This window comes from Somniosus microcephalus, chromosome 11 (genome assembly GCF_052327205.1).
Source record: "Somniosus microcephalus isolate GS21.2 chromosome 11, FLI_Smic_1.0, whole genome shotgun sequence".
NCBI lineage: Eukaryota > Metazoa > Chordata > Chondrichthyes > Squaliformes > Somniosidae > Somniosus > Somniosus microcephalus.
Window position 1 is genome coordinate 188,072,488 of NC_140997.1, and position 16,012 is coordinate 188,088,499.

Here is a 16,012-nt window from a genome sequence, read left to right on the forward strand (position 1 = left end):
CATGCAGGTGCAGCAGGCGGTTAAGAAGGCAAATGGTATGTTGGCCTTCGTAGCGAGAAGGTTCGAGTACAGGAACAAGGATGTCTTGCTGCAGTTGTACATGGCCTTGGTGAGACCACACCTTGAGTATTGTGTGCAGTTTTGGTCGCCTTATCTGAGAAAGGATGTTCTTGCCATGGAGGGACTGCAGCGAAGATTCACCAGACTGATACCTGGGATGGCAGGAATGACGTATGAGGAGAGATTGGGTCGATTGGGCTTATACTCGCTGGAGTTTAGAAGAATGAGAGGGGATCTCATTGAAACGTATAAAATTCTAACAGGACTAGACAGACTAGATGCAGGAAGGATGTTCCCGATGGCAGGGGAGTCCAGAACCAGGAGTCACAGTCTAAGGATAAGGGGTAAGCCATTTAGGACAGAAATGAGGAGGAATTTCTTCACCCAGTTTAGGAGGAATTTCTTTACCCAGAGAGTGGTGAACCTGTGGAATTCTCTACCACAGAAGGCAGTTGAGGCCAATTCATTAAATATATCCAAGAAGGAGTTAGATATATTTCTTAAGGCTAAAGGGATCAAGGGATATGGGGAGAAAGCAGGGACATGGTACTGAGTTTGGATGATCAGCCATGATCTCATTGAATGGTGGAGCAGGCTTGAGGGGCCGAATGGCCTACTCCTGCTCCTATCTTCTATGTTTCTATGTTAGGCCTGCTTTTACCAGCATAAGAGTTCAGAAAAATAAAAATAATTTTTTTTCAGTCATTTAAAGTTTTAAAATACTTTTTTAAAGAAAAGGTAAGTTTATTTTTAGTCTCATAAAAACCTTTAATTATTTTTTTCAAAAAATTAAATTTTTGTTTAACATATTTAATTTAATGTAATTTTAACTGATTTTACATACGTGATTAAAAAAATGATTTAATGTTTAACTTTTTTGAGTGATTCCCATTCATACTTTTGACAGATCTATGCGTGGAGACCTGTCAAAAGTGTGAAGGGCAATTCCCTTCTTTGATTGGTTCCCCATGGCCCACGTGATCCCAGAGGTGCTTGCGAACCGCATGCACCCCTGGGATACCTGGGACTCTGCGCATTTCGTACAGCAGAGGCCCAGGATCGGAAGTCTTGGGACCTATGGATCCAGCAGGTAAGTGCGTAGATTTTTTCCGATCGGAGGCATCCGCCCGCAGGAAGCCTCCGATCTGAAATTTAGGGCCATTAAGCTAACTGGTCTATAGTACCCTGGACTTGTTCTATCTCCTTTTTAAATATAGGAATAACATTAGCTGTCCACCAGTCCAATGGCACTGTCACTTTAATTCACAGCTTCACTCCCACTCTGATCTCTCTGTCCTCGGGCTATTGCATTGTTCCAATGAGGCTCAACGTAAGCTCGAGGAACAGCACCTCATCTTTCAATTGGGCACTTTGCAGCCTGCCGGACTCAACATTGAGTTCAACAATTTCAGATAATTATCCCTGCCCCCATTTTTCATGCAGTATGATTTTTGCCATTCCCATTTGCAACATTTTATCTTTCCTGCCTCTTACAAAAGTACAGGATGTTCTTTCTATTCCTTCCTCCCCTCCTAACCCCCCCCCCCCCCCCAACTCCTGTCTCTGCACCTGCTTAATATCTGTTACATCTCCAGCTTTTTCCAGTTCTGATGGAGGGTCCCAGACCTGAAATGTTAACTCTGTTTCTCTCTCCACAGATGCTGCCTGGCCTGCTGAGTATTTCCAGCATTTTCTGTTGCTATTTCAATGGCACTATTACCTTTTCTAATGAATTTTTATATATGTAATAATGCCTCTGCTATCTCTTCCCTAACTTCTTGTAATACATGTGAATGCAATTCATCTGGACCAGGGGTTTTATCTTCTCTAAGTTTAATTAGCTAATCAATTATCTCCCCTTTTCTATATTAAATGTCTTTATATCTTTTTTGATCTCTTCTTCTAGTGCCTTATCCACCTTGTCAGTCTCCCTGGTAAATACTGAAACAAAGTAACTATTCAATATTTATGCCATTTTGCCATTATTACCTGTGAATTCATCTTATGCATCCCTTTGTGGCCCTGTCCTTATCCTGATTTTTCTTTTGTTATTCATGTGTTTGTAGAATACTTTAATATTTATTTTTATATTCCTTGACAATTTAGTTTCATAGTTCCTCTGTTTTCCTCATTTTTTTGACTTTTTCCAAATGTCTTCATAATCCCTTTTGTCATCCTCTCCTTTATTGTCTATATACTTAGTGTATGCCTTTTTCTTTAGTTTCAATTTTACCCTTATCACTTTATTCATCCATAATGTTTCATTATTGGCTAGTTTGTTCTTATTTTTTAGAGGAATATATTTCTCCTGAACTTTATTGATCAATAAATATTTCCCAATGTTATTCTATCTCTGTCAATTTTTTTCCAGTTTACCTTCCCTCGTTCCTTTCTCAATCCCTCAAAATTAACTTTTGTTCCAGTCTATTACTTTGCTCTTTGTTTTATTTGTCTTTCTCAATCATTATTTTAAACCTTATCATGTTGAGATCACTCTTGCCTAGATGTTCCCCATCGCTTACATTTCTTATCTGCTCCGGTTAATTGCCTATTACTAGATCCAGCAGTGATTCCTCTTTGGTTGGGCTTCTTAGGTACTGGGTAAGAAAGGAGTTCTGTACACACTGTAAAAACTCTACTCAGTTTTCCCCTTTCTCTACCTCTTGCCAATTTATTTGGGGGTAGTTGACATCTCCCATGATTTTTATTCTATTTCTATTACTAATTTCATAGATTTGCTTACATATTTCTTAATCCACTTCCCTTCCACTATTAGGTGGTTTAATATCCTTCATCTCACGCCATATAGACTGTTTCTATTTTAATGTTATGTCCCTTTTCTACTGCCATTGTTATCTCTAATTAGTACAGCTAACCCAACCCCCTTCCTGCCCTATCCTTTCTAATACGTTATATGCTACAATATTTGACTGCTAGTACTGTCCTTTATGTAGCCATGTTTCAGTTATCCCTACTACATCTGGCCCCTTGCTATGAATTATTGCCACCAGTGTCCTCGTTTTGTTACAGATGCTGTGCACATTGCTGTACAGGCAATTTAATTTGTTTATATTAACCATTCTTCTCACTTTATTTTTAACCATCATTTTACAATGTTCTATAACTGTAACTGTTCTCTGACTGTTTATGTCACTGTCATTCCTTACCTTGGTCTGGCCTTTACTCTCATCTCCTATTTCTTTTATCTTACAGGCTTGTTATTTCTGCCAGATCCCTTCTCCCCTTCTTACTAGTTTAAAGTTCTATCCACAGCCCCATTTATCCTTTCTGCTAGGACTCTGGTCCCATTCTGGTTCAGGTGGAACCCATCCCAGCGGTACAGCTCATTCCTGTCCCAGTACTGGTGCCAGTGTTCCATGAAATAGAACCCCTCCTTCCTACATCAATCTTTCAGCCACATATCCCTATGCCAATTAGCACATACCACAGGTAGTATTCACGAGACTACCACTTGTGAGGTCCTGCTTCTTAATTTAGTTCCTAGCTTCTGAAACTCCCTGAGCAGGACTTCCTCCCTTATCTTCCCTATGTCATTGGTCCTGATATGGACCACAACAACTGGATCATTCCTCTCCCTTTCCAAGTTCCTATCCAGTTGCTCCGAGATATCCTTTACTCTTGCACCAGGTAGGCAATGCTCTTCTGGACTCTCGGTCACGACTACAAAGGTCGCTACCTAGCCCCCTAATTATCAAATCCCCTATTCTGCTCCTTCCCCCCCTTGGACTGTCTCCTGCTCCACGGTGCCATGGTTAGTATTCTGACCGTCCTTCCTGCAGCCTACATCATTATCCCCATAGGTAGCAAGTACATTGTACTTGTTGGATAAGACAGGTTGCATAAACCTGACTCGTATTTCCTTGAGATTACAAGGTTGAGGGGTGACCTAATTAAGGTGTTTAAAATGATAAAAAGGATACGATAGGGTAGATACAGAGAAACTATTTCCTCTGATGGGAGAATCCAGTACAAGGGGGCACAATCTTAAAATTAGAGCTAGGTCATTCAGGAGTGAAATCAGGAAGCACTTTTTCCACACAAAGGGTAGTGGAAATCTGGAATACCCACCTGTAAAGGCTGTAGATGCTGTGTCAATTGAGATTTTCAAGATTGAGGTTGCCAGATTTTTTTATTAGGTAAGGGTATCAATGGATATAGATCAAAGGTGGGTAAATGGATTTGAGGTACATATCAGCCATGATCTAACTGAATGGTGGAATGGACTTGAGGGGCTAAATGGCTTGCTCCTGTTTCACACTTTTCTCATTGTTTGTCTACATCTCTGTATCCAACACTTCCTCATTCTTTCTCCATCACATTTTCTGTAAATTTCTCCTACTTTTTTTTGTACATCAAAGCAATGTGCCTGTCTGGCCCTTACATGCATGTTTATTAAAGAACTCAATTTCTATGTCTTACACAGTGAAAACCAGTATGTATCAGGTCAGGGATGGGTAATAGGAACAGGCTATCCAACTGTGGGAGCAGGATGGAAATGGATGCCTCGGGGCTCATTCTGGACTGGGAATACATCAAAGGGGCTAGGCCAGGGAGCACTCAGGAAGCTGAAATCTGTTAGCATTCAGAGGAGGGAGCTGGGGAAAAGGGACAGCATTCACAGTGCAGATGGTGGGGGCGCGAGAAAGGAGCCCAAGTCAGGCGGCAACCTAGGACATAACTCACAGATGTTTTGGGTCCGACGGCTTTCAAAGGCTGAAGTGTGACAGCACACAAGGGTGGGGAGGGAGCAGAGACCTACAGACTGCAGATTTTGGACTACGATCACACTAGTACGAGTCCAAGCAGGAAGTCTGGAGCTTGAGCCTTAAATGCGCAAGCAAGCACTGAAAGACACTGCACATGTGAAGATATCCCAAAAAAAGCATGTGGGGTTCGAGATTTATCAACAATCAAGGTCCAGGTCAATGATCCAAGCTCCAGGAACAGTTCAGAAGGCCTATGAGGGAAAGTTGTTGGAACAATTTGAAATATTGGATTGGTCGCGTGTGATTTATTTTTAGAATTGTTTCCATGTTACAAACATTATTTTTTATTTGAATAATTTTCAGGGTTGATTGATTGCTGGTTGTTCATAGGCTACTTTTTTTTTCATTGGCTGGTTTTATTCAAGACCTTTTGAGTCAATCAGCATACTTTATGTCCTATAGATTTACTTTATTTCCCACACATTACAGAAATAAATTGATATAGTAATTTAGCAATCTACATACATCATAGCCAGAGGATCATACACATGAGATTCAGGCAAATATATTTGTCAATTAACAAATACATTTTAATCAAGTACAATTTTGAATGAAATACACAGGCCCAGAATTTGCTTGAGTGACAGGTCAGGACTATAAATCACCCCATTAACCGGGTCCTTACACTGTGAAATAGAAGCCCTAACTTTCTGCGGCGACTTTCATTTGTATTTATGGCACAAATCCAACAATTTCTTGACACTCTAGATTAGCGGCAAGCTCCCGTTTTTGCTAGGCGAACAGCAATTGGTGCCAATTTGCAACACGGCCTATCTCTTCCTCACCACAAATTGCTGGGGGTTTTTAATACACTTATAACAGTGTGCGCTGTGTAGGGTTTGAAAATCCACAACCACGTTTTATTGGAGCCCTCTAAAGGGCAAGGTGACCAAAATTAGATTGCCCTATACAGTTTAAAACCAACATTTTCGGCCAATGCAGTGGTCCCGAAAAGCAGGCTGGGATATCTGAATACCCGGGACTGTGGCTCAGAAGCGAGCCATAGATGTCGGCCAATCGAAACAAAGTGCATTCTCAAAGGCCAATCAGGGGACTGAGTCGGGCCTGAAGCAAGGAAATCCCCAGCCAATGGGGACTACCCGGCCCAGGTTTGAATAGGTGACTCACCCCTAATCGAGCTATGAGTACAGGCCATCATCACCTTAATCAACTCAGACTAGGGACAATAGTTTTGGGATCACTACAGTTAAGAGGTGGCCCAAAATAATCAAGTCCCAGGACTGACACAATGGGACAGCAGACTTGGAGGAGTCGATGTGCACTCAAAACAATACCCCTGCCCTCACACTTGTAAACACCAATTTAACTGGGCGCGAAGAGGCCGAAATGGAATTGGGTATAAAATACAGAACCAAGAGATTATTAGGTGACCAGAAGAAAGAGCAGGAGAGCGAGTTAAGAAGCTGAGGGAGAGACGAGCTGGGGAAAACTACCATCTAAAGAACTCCAACCATGCTGATGAGAAGATCCACCATCAGGCCCCAGACTCAATCGGCATACTGAAAGTTTACTCCGCTACCAGACGGCGCAACATCACCGCAAGAAACCGCACCGTATACCGACTCCCGTCCCGGGGACATCAACAAGACACCAACGACCGAAGTGGCTGTGGAAGACGACATTCACTCCCGCTATTTCGGGAGCCTTTTCCATCAAGCACAAACCAACCAACAACAGCAACAACTGCACTCAAAATAGGCTGTGAGTATAATCCAAGGGCCTGTAACTGTCAGTCTAATCTAGGTAGGAAAGTGGGTTGGTGGGATTGGACTTGGTAAAGTTAAAACAGTGTAAAACATTTTCGTTATGTCCGTTCTCTCCCATATTTTATTTATAGTTATAGTGTGTGTGTGTTTATTACGTTTGTGGTAGAACCAAATAAAATTGGTTGTCACCTGTTTTTTCCAAGGACTACTTGTCTCCGAGTGTCTATTTAAAGTGCATCGTCCTCCATCCAAATTCTGGAGTTAGAACCAGATAGGGGCATTAGGGCGCTTCGAACCCGCCAAACAAGGGAGCAGCAGGCTAGGGAAAAAGAGAGAGGACTATAGGAGCCCTTGGGCTCAGGAGTACCCCGCAGATTAGGTATAAACTGTGCGGGTCGTCACCGTATTCTAGTCCTCCTCTATAAGCTGTTGTTCTCTATCTCCTTAGAGGGTGTTTAGTGACACCCAACCTGCAGGCTAACATAAGCTGCAAGGGTATAAAGGAGACAGAGGCCCAATACATTAACAGGCACTAAAGACCCCTGTAATTGGGCAGAGCAAAACCCCCTACAGCCGTCAACGTGCTGTTATTATTGCAGCAAATTCTGGGCCGTGATGTTTGATCTAGCAATTGTAAAGTACGTGTAAAATTGTAACTCAAACAAGTCTATCCCTTTAAGATAACTGAGACAATTACACTTCTGTAAATACTTGAATACAAATTTTCTACAACTGACATTCCTCATCATCAACCTGGTTTACCCAATTTTCCTTCATTTAAGATATTCCTTCCTCATTTTTTGCAGCAATTCAGATGTTTCCATGTTACCACTGGAGCTCAGTATTAAGGTAATACTGAAATATGGCTCACTAATTAGCATATTTTTTTCTCCTTTTGCCGATCAATTTTCTCACTTCCTCTCCTATTTGCAGTGTCACCCACATAACTCCTTCAACTAAAGGAACACTATTACAATTATAATTTTCAAAGATTTAAAATCTTAAATTTGCTAATATCTCTCCCATTATTATTCTCTTTTCCTGAAAGTATGTGATTCATCCTAGAATATGGCTTCACTACTGTCATCAGGCCTCTGCTATCTTATCCAAGTGCTCATTCTTCCACAATGAGCCTGGACACTAAACTATGACAATGGGTGGCATCAAAGAGGCCAATTTTGCCCAAAACTAAAATTCACAAATGTCCTCTTTCCAGCATGTACCACTGGGCATTGAGAAGTGAGAACTTTGGCTTATTCTTCTCATTATCCCGTGGCCACGGAGGTCAATAATAGTACACCAGCACCAATGTTCCCATTAAGCTGTGCGGCCGCACGGTGGTCTGAAGCTCCCGTACAACTGGCTCACTGGCTTTTAAATGGAAAACCGCGCAGGCGCGGAAATTTGAATGGGCCGCGCAGCCTGTTAAAGGGGCTGCACACCCAAAAAAAATTAAAGGAAGCATTGCCCAGCACCGATCAGCTAAGTAAACACAGCCTGGGAATTAAACTTGGGACTTCCCCGGTCTTCTGCATGATTCATTACGATGCCAGCTGGTGCATTTACCTACCGGCCATCTCAGTACTCATCTATGTGGTCATACATTTACAGAAATACACTAATTGATAACATGCCATTCTTTGATGTAAATGTATTGCCTTTATCCATAAACATAATATATGGTTAAAACTAAAAAAAAAAGGAACAGTATATGGTTATTCTCTCAACCATATCAACCCAAAGTGCATGTGTAAAATATACCAAGCTTGCAACATAGAAATAGGTTCCCTCAATTATCAGAATCCAAATAAACAGGTATATTTTACAAGAGAAAATATTTTAAAAGATCCATAACGGGAATTTAACACTCATCCACTATAGCAATTTAGCCATCTAAGGAGCCTAGCACCCGCTCAATTCAAAACACACACAAAAATTAGGGCCAGTGATTTTAGCACTCAAATTTGCTCAGAAAGCTGCATTTTCACTATCTTTGGGAGTTTTTATGCGAAACTGAAATATTCAAGACAATAAACCATGTACAAAAAGTGTAGATATTCACAGAATGTTTTCATGGATGTTGCATCATGCTAAATCACCTGCCCTGACTATAATTTCAGTATTTGTTTCTTTAGCTAACTAAGCAGAGGGGTAGAGTTTCCGCTTTGGGCGCAATTGGTAAACTGGGCGCAAATTGTCCTTGAAATTGTGCTGTTTTTCTAAGTGATGGGTTCAAGTTTCTACCCAAATCATTTGCATAATCACAAACTTAAAATCCTCCACGAACCAGCGCAATCGAACGTAATCGTTAATTTATTTTCTTAGTATTAAAAAATATTCATTGATGTAACCTGGCGCAGTTTTATTCATATAGTTGAAAATGGGCTCATCACAAAAATAAGCGTTTTTAATAAGTGTGTTGAGTCCTCTAGGTGTGAGTAACCTGATTTTATATAATTGAAAATGACTTAAAAAACAATACTGAACCATTTACTAGTTTCATTGGTGTACACTAGGCAGTTTCTTAGTAAACTAAATATTTTTTACTATGGAAAAAACTTTTAAAATGTGCCTTCTAGTGCCTGTGAGCCTAAAAAAAAGCTCAATTTGAAGAGCTTCCTCGAACGGCCGCAATCGGCAGAAACTTGCCATCCGCATTGTTTCAATCTGGAGGCGTGGCCAGTTTTGTGGGCGGGGCCGGCTTCAGGCAAAATGAATTTTAAACTAGTGCTAAAGATTATGGAAACTCGATTTACGCTTGACGCAACTTACGTTTACAATTCCCGTATCTTTTGCGCTGGTTCGGCCGATTTCACCTATTTTGCGCTGATAATATTAGCGCAAATTATACCTCGGAATGTTTTGCACTCCTATAGATTTCTTTGAATTTACTTTATAATATCCCACAATAGAAGTTTACAAAAATAAATTGCTGGTGCTGTGTCGGGAAATTTTGAAAGCAGTAAAGCATTCAGCAGTTAAAGGATTAAATTATATTGTGTCGTGACAAAAAATCCCATGACCTATTCAGTTAACAGCAATGTCTGATCTAACAAATCTTCCCAAAATTTAACTGGTAACAGAAGTATTTCCTGTATTAGCCATCATTTTTTATGAGCTTTCGTTCTTTTTTGTTTTTCTGAGTGTGGAGACTGAGGAGGTGTCTTGAAAGCTGAGGCTAAAGGGGGTAAATTAGTATTTTTAATGGTAACTTTGTCTCGAGGTGCTTCTTTCAGTGATTTTGTGTGTTTTGGATTCCTCACTTCAACAAGACTCTTTGTTCGCCCCAGTAAAAACTGTTCCCATTTAGGAAGTTGTTCTTCAACGGATGCCCAGTATCTGGTCTGCATAGAACAAACAGAAGTTTTACAAATAGCAAACATAATTGTATTCTAGTCAATTATATCGTCCCAAACATTACAAATTCCTAAAGTTTCCAGGCGAAGCACAAAATTTTTTAAAATAGAATTTTAAAAATTCTGTGCTTTTATTTCTGCACTGTGGATTTCTTTTCATTATTATTTCCTCCCTTTCCATTTCAGGTCTCTCCACATGACTTACCATTTAGAAGCCAATGAAGGAGCAGTCAACCTGCTTATAGGGCTCTACCAATGCTCATGTTTAAAGGAGACGAGCGCTTTTTAAAAAATAATTCCTGAGATATGGACAATGTTGGCAAGGGCCTCATTTATTGCCCATTCATAAGTGCCTTGAGAAGCTGGTGGTGGCCTTCTCCAAGAATCACTGCAATCCTTGTAGTGATGGTGCTCCCACAACCTTGTTAGATAAGGAATTCCAGGATATTTTCTTGGATCAATTCCGCACCCCCCCTCCTCCGCCCCTATATTTTGTGGTGTGGTAACCAAAATTGGCTCAGTATCACAAGTGTAGTTTAACCAGTGCATTCTCAAGTCTCAGTACAACTCTTTTAGACTTGTATTCTACTGGTGTATCAAAATGTTCCAGTATCTTATTGGCTTCTATAACTGTCGTAACATTGACCGAGTATTGAAAAAGGCAAGTCATGTATTCTCTCTTTTTGTAACAGAAGTGAAGAAATTATAGATTATGATTTGAGGTTCTATGGAGGAAGGCTACAAAACTTAGAAGCACACAAAAGTAAAAGATTGGATTTTTTTTTGGGAGGGGTTTGCAGTTGGTTGTTTTCTTGAGTTCAAGTCACTCTGCATCACACACCACCCACAGGTATGAAGCCATGCAGGTGATCTGCTCCCTTGCATCTATCCACGTTGCTTTACAGACAGCCATAAGAAGGTGCAAGGAGCAGTGATTTTCAGAAGAAAATTGGAAAGCAGCAGCTGATCCTACTTGAATCAGAATGTAATGCCTTTTGTCACACACAGTACTTTGCAAATCTTGTTACAGCACAGACATGCAAGTTTGGTATTTTTTTTTGAAGAATTGTAGCACGAATCAGAATACTGAGTATGTGCTTCTGATATGGGCTTTCAAGCCAAACAGCGACATTTTATCTTCCCACCACCACCCCCCCAAAAAAGTTTAAAAAATGATTTATAATGAAGGGATTTTTACTAGTCCTAGACCCCCGGATCAGGCGTATTTCTCAGACGTTCACTTTGAGGTAGCCGAATCCTAAAGATGCTTAACTGGGTCTAAAGGTCCGGGCTATCTCTCCCTAAAGGAAAGGAACAACCAGAGAATGTTACCGTCCTCCAGATAGCATTTTTAATAAGTTTAGCTAGACTAACGTCCCGAATATTATGAGGGTCTGGAAAACTTCTGTAACTCTTCACCAAAGAGTGTACAGAAATTGAGTTAGCGAGTTATTGATACAGAAGACTTATGTGAGACAACTCTAAAAATAGAGATTTATTAAAAGAACCGCCATGCAATTTACAGTTGGTGAATCAGTCAAATCGCAACTTTAACAGTTCTAAAAAGAAATACGATCTTTTTAAACAGAGAATCTTACTTTTAAATCTTAACTTTGCTACAGTATTACAGTTCTTAAAGTTTTCTATATAGGATATCCATCAATATCAAATACCTTTGATCCCCGAGGTACATAGAGTTGGAGACCACAGAGCTGCCTCTGTGGTCGAGAATCGCTTTGTCCGATTAAAGCGAGTCTGATGTCCCATTTGAGGCTTCAATATTTATACCCTTTTTCAGTGGTATTTCCTTTAAAGTTTCTGCTCACCCAAGTTAATTATCCCTATTCATCTTTCTGCCGACCTCTGCAATTGTTACTGCCACATCAGCTTGTAATATTCCAGAATCTTGTCTCATCTCCAGGTGTTCTGGGTTGACCATATAAAAAAGGTGTGAAGGGCAGGTGTTCCTATTTCATGTCATCTTTACGAGGGCAGATAGATGTTCCTTATCTTATGTGCCATCTTTACGAAGTTTAAATTAGAACACATTATCCAGGGTGAACCATTGTTTTTGTTCCCAAAAGGTCAACCTGTCGGAGCCATGCACCTTCTGTTTAGGGATGCGAAGGGGTGGAAAGTTTCCGGTAAATTTCCGGAAATTTTCCACGGGAAGTTTAGCTTGGGAATTTTGCGCAAAAAAAGCACATGCTAGCATAATATTGTGTTTTTTTTTAAATTGTATTTTTCATTTTTTCCCCACAAGTCCTCTCAAAATTACTAACAAAGATGGAATCTTAATTATTAAGGAATTTCTTAATCAATATGTTTATCTTATTCGGCTTATTTTAATAATTACAAGTTGTGTGACTGTGAACAAATGTGTCCTGATTGATTGGATGAGTCAATGAGCGATTAGCTCCCTCTATTGGTGATGTAGCGTCATGCTTCCATCACATGGAGCATCAGGAAAAATTTACTCACCCTGTTGCAATCGTGCTGATCGACCGCAGTTCGACAGAGACGAATGCCCTTTATTTCTCTGCATAGAACAATGCCACGTTTACCGTGTGAAAGCATTTTACCCCAGGCATTAAAGATGGAAAGATTGTGTACATGTGCAAACACTGTACAAAGTCATATGTAAAGAATGCCACAAAGATGCAGCAGCATTTATCCAAATGCAACAACTTCACTCAAAGCTCACAGCAGTCAGCCCAGAGTTCCTCTGCTTCCATTTAAGAAGATGCTGGTTCACATTCAGCATCAGGCTCCTTATCATCAGCAACTCCTGGCCCACTTGGAAGGTTCTTTGATACAATGGATAACCATAGCCAGAATAATGCAGATGAGTGGGGGGCACTGTTGCCTCACAGCGCCAGGGACCCGGGTTCAAATCTGGCCTCGGGCTACTGTCTGTGTGGAGTTTGCACATTCTCCCTGTGTCTGCGTGGGTTTCCTCCGGGTGCTCCGGTTTCCTCCCACAGTCCAAAGATGTGCGGGTTAGGTTGATTTGGCTATGATAAATTGACCCTTAGTGTTAGGGGATTAAATACGTGGGGTTATGGGGATTGGGTGGGATATGTGTCGGTGCAGGCTCGATGGGCCGAAATGGCCTCTATCTGCATTGTGGGGATTCTGTGATTCTGTTCTGTGATTCTGAGTGCCTTGCTCGAGCTGTATATGCGACAGGCTCACCCCTCATGCTCACAGCCAATGTGTACTGGAAGAGATTTTTCAATGTTATTCGCCCTCCATACTGTCCTCCCACCAGACATGCTTTGACTACTTATTTGCTGGAGGCTGAGTATAACAGAGTCCAAGGAAAGCTCAAAGAAACAATAGAGATGGCAGACTGTGTTGCAATTATCTCAGATGGGTGGTCAAATGTACGAGGGGAGGGCATCATAAACTACATCGTCTCCACTCCTCTCCCAGTGTTCTTCAAGAGCACAGACATGAAGGACAACAGACACACAGGCACATACATTGCTGATGAGCTGAAAGCGGTCATCAACGATCTTGGATCACAAAAGGTCTTTGCAGTAGTTACTGACAATGCTGCGAATATGAAGGCTGCTTGGGCTCAAGTGGAGGAGGCCTACCTTCATATTACGTCTATTTGGTACGCAGCTCATGGGCTCAACCTGCTCCTCAAGGACATTGTGGGTTTGAGAACCATGGAAACACTGTACAAGAGAGCCAAGCAAGTTGTTAAGTATGTCAGGGGAAAACAGGTAGCTGCAGCAACCTACAACTCCAAGCAAATGACAAAGAACAAGAACACCACACTGAAGCTGCCCAGCAACACCAGATGGGGTGGCATTGTCATAATGTACAACAGCCTTCTGGATGGTAAGGAGTCGCTGCAAGAAATGGCAATATCCCAGTCTGGGGATATGGAAACCACCATCAAGAAAATACTGCTGGATGATGTGTTTTGGGAGAGAGTGGTTAGCAACCTTAAACTACTCTCACTAGTAGCATCTGCAATTGCTCAGATTGAAGGAGATGACGCTGTCTTGTCAGATGTTCTCAGGCTTTTTGCTGATTTAAAAGAACAAATCAGCATTGCCCTACCCACATCCCTGCTGCTCAAAGCAGAGGAGAAGGCAATTGTTCAATTCATACAGACGCGTCAAGAATTTTGTGTCAAGCCAATTCATACTGCAGCATACACGCTGGACCCAACGCATGTTGGGAGACCAATACTTTCTGGAGAACAGATTAACAGCACTTAGTGTGATTTCTACCCTCTCACACCACCTCAATCTGGACGTAGGCAAAGTTCTGGGAAGTCTGGCAAAGTTCTCTACCAAGCAAGGTCTTTGGAATGGGGACGGGATATGGGAATCGTGCAAGCATATCAGTGCACATACCTGGTGGAAGGGACTTTGTGCATCTGAGGCCCTGTCACCCATTGCATCGGTGATACTCCAAATCCCACCTTCATCAGCGGCCTCTGACTAACAAGAGAGTGGAGAAACTGGTGGCTATCTGGGCAAACCTACAACTTATTGAGCCAGATACAGAAGTGTCCACCACACAGCTAGACAGTGACACAGAGGAGGAAATGGACACATCAGAGACAGAGACACAGAATCAGGAGGAGCAATGAGGAGTAGAAGACTCCGAAGGGACAAAATAAGGACAAATTACAGCTAAATAAGCTGACGCTCTTTTTATATTATTTTAGATGGGTCTTTTTTGTGGGGGTTCAATAAAGTTCAAAATTATAACCTAAATAAAGTTTTGAAAGCCTGTTTTTATTTGTATGGAACAGTATGTCTATTTTGATGACAAAGATAATATAAGGGTCAGAGACAAAGACCATCAGTACGCAAAAAAACTCTAAATTCCCATAAATTCCCATGGAAAGTTTCCTCTTAAAAATTCCTGGAATTTTGCAACCCTACTTCTGTTTCAATAAGGTTATTTATTCAGGGTCAACAACTGTCTTATCTCAATAGCCAGAATTCTTTCACAGCGATTACATTGTTAGGTTTCTAGATTTCCAGACCCAGTTTGTCATGTTTTAATAAGGCCAGAGTTCTTTCATAGAATGGTGTATTTTTCTGAATAAGTTAAAGGGCTTATTCCTTCACAATCTGACAAGCTTTAATCTTCCTCCCACACACTAGGGGCAGCTCAAGAAAATCATTCTACACACTCCCCTGTAATAATGATTATCGGATATTCAAATTTTCAAAATCAGTAAGGTAAATTAAAATGCTGGTGTAACAATGATATTCAACAGCACAGGAAGTGGGCATGTACCTCAAGCGCGGTAACAGTAGGGTGCAGATGCAGATGTGCTCCAGATCTTAAATTTTCCTCTGCTACTTCCAAATCCTAAAAAAATACAACTTATATCTTTAATAAACAAATATTCAGTAAAACATTTTACAGTCATCCATTATTAGTTATTATGCTTTATCACTTCCAAAATACAGAAATTCATATCTTGAGGTTTAAATTTTCATTTAAATGCTTGTTCAAAAATTAAACTGTAAACATATACACTGACTACTGTGGCAAATAAAGTATGCATCTTTCAACTAGTAGGTTGCAGATTCTAGTCCGTGCATCTTTGATCCCTTGAACTAGCCTTAACAGCTGGAGGAGCAATAGTGAAGCTCTATACATAAGGTCTGAAGAGTGGTTGGGGGTCACTTGCTAGCTACGGAAAGTGCTTTATACCAAGACAGCTTGGTCATATAGTGTGTGCGTGCGCGCCAGGGCATGGAAATATGCATCAGTAGGACACTGGCTCCAGACAGAGCGGTCTGCACGGAGCGGGATTAAAACAGAGTGTACTTAAACAGAGTGATTTATTTGGGAATTTGGAAAGAGTAGGAATTCAAAGAGGGGGTCGGAGTTGCTGCTTTTTGCCTGCACTACTTGTCGTGCTTTGTGTTACAGGTAGCTATTTAATTTCAGTACCCATAACTTAATCTAGATCAAGTAACTAGTCAAGAAAATACACTGTAAACTAAGTTACCTAATTACAAATTTAATTAAATAAAACAAGGTCATATAGGGATGGCAGTGCAGGTGGTGTGCTGCAACTGCAGCATGTGGGAGT

General features: G+C 41.0%; 1 protein-coding gene across 3 annotated transcripts in view; it reads right to left on the minus strand.

Annotated features, from left to right (window-relative positions):
- Nucleotides 1–6,054: 6,054 nt before the first annotated feature.
- Nucleotides 6,055–16,012, minus strand: part of cep15 (centrosomal protein 15) — a 30,420-nt gene continuing 20,462 nt past the window's right edge. Inside the window, exons 4-6 of one of the 3 annotated variants that reach the window (XM_086001532.1) lie at nt 15,205–15,279; nt 12,412–12,469; nt 9,798–9,918 (exon numbers count right to left, since the gene is read on the minus strand). In XM_086001532.1, coding sequence (XP_085857658.1) covers nt 9,896–9,918; nt 12,412–12,469; nt 15,205–15,279 — 156 coding nt within the window. In that variant the 3' untranslated portion in view covers nt 9,798–9,895. Of the gene's footprint in view, nt 9,919–12,411; nt 12,470–15,204; nt 15,280–16,012 lie in introns of all 3 variants that reach the window. The other 2 variants (XM_086001530.1, XM_086001531.1) reach the window with 2 other exon arrangements.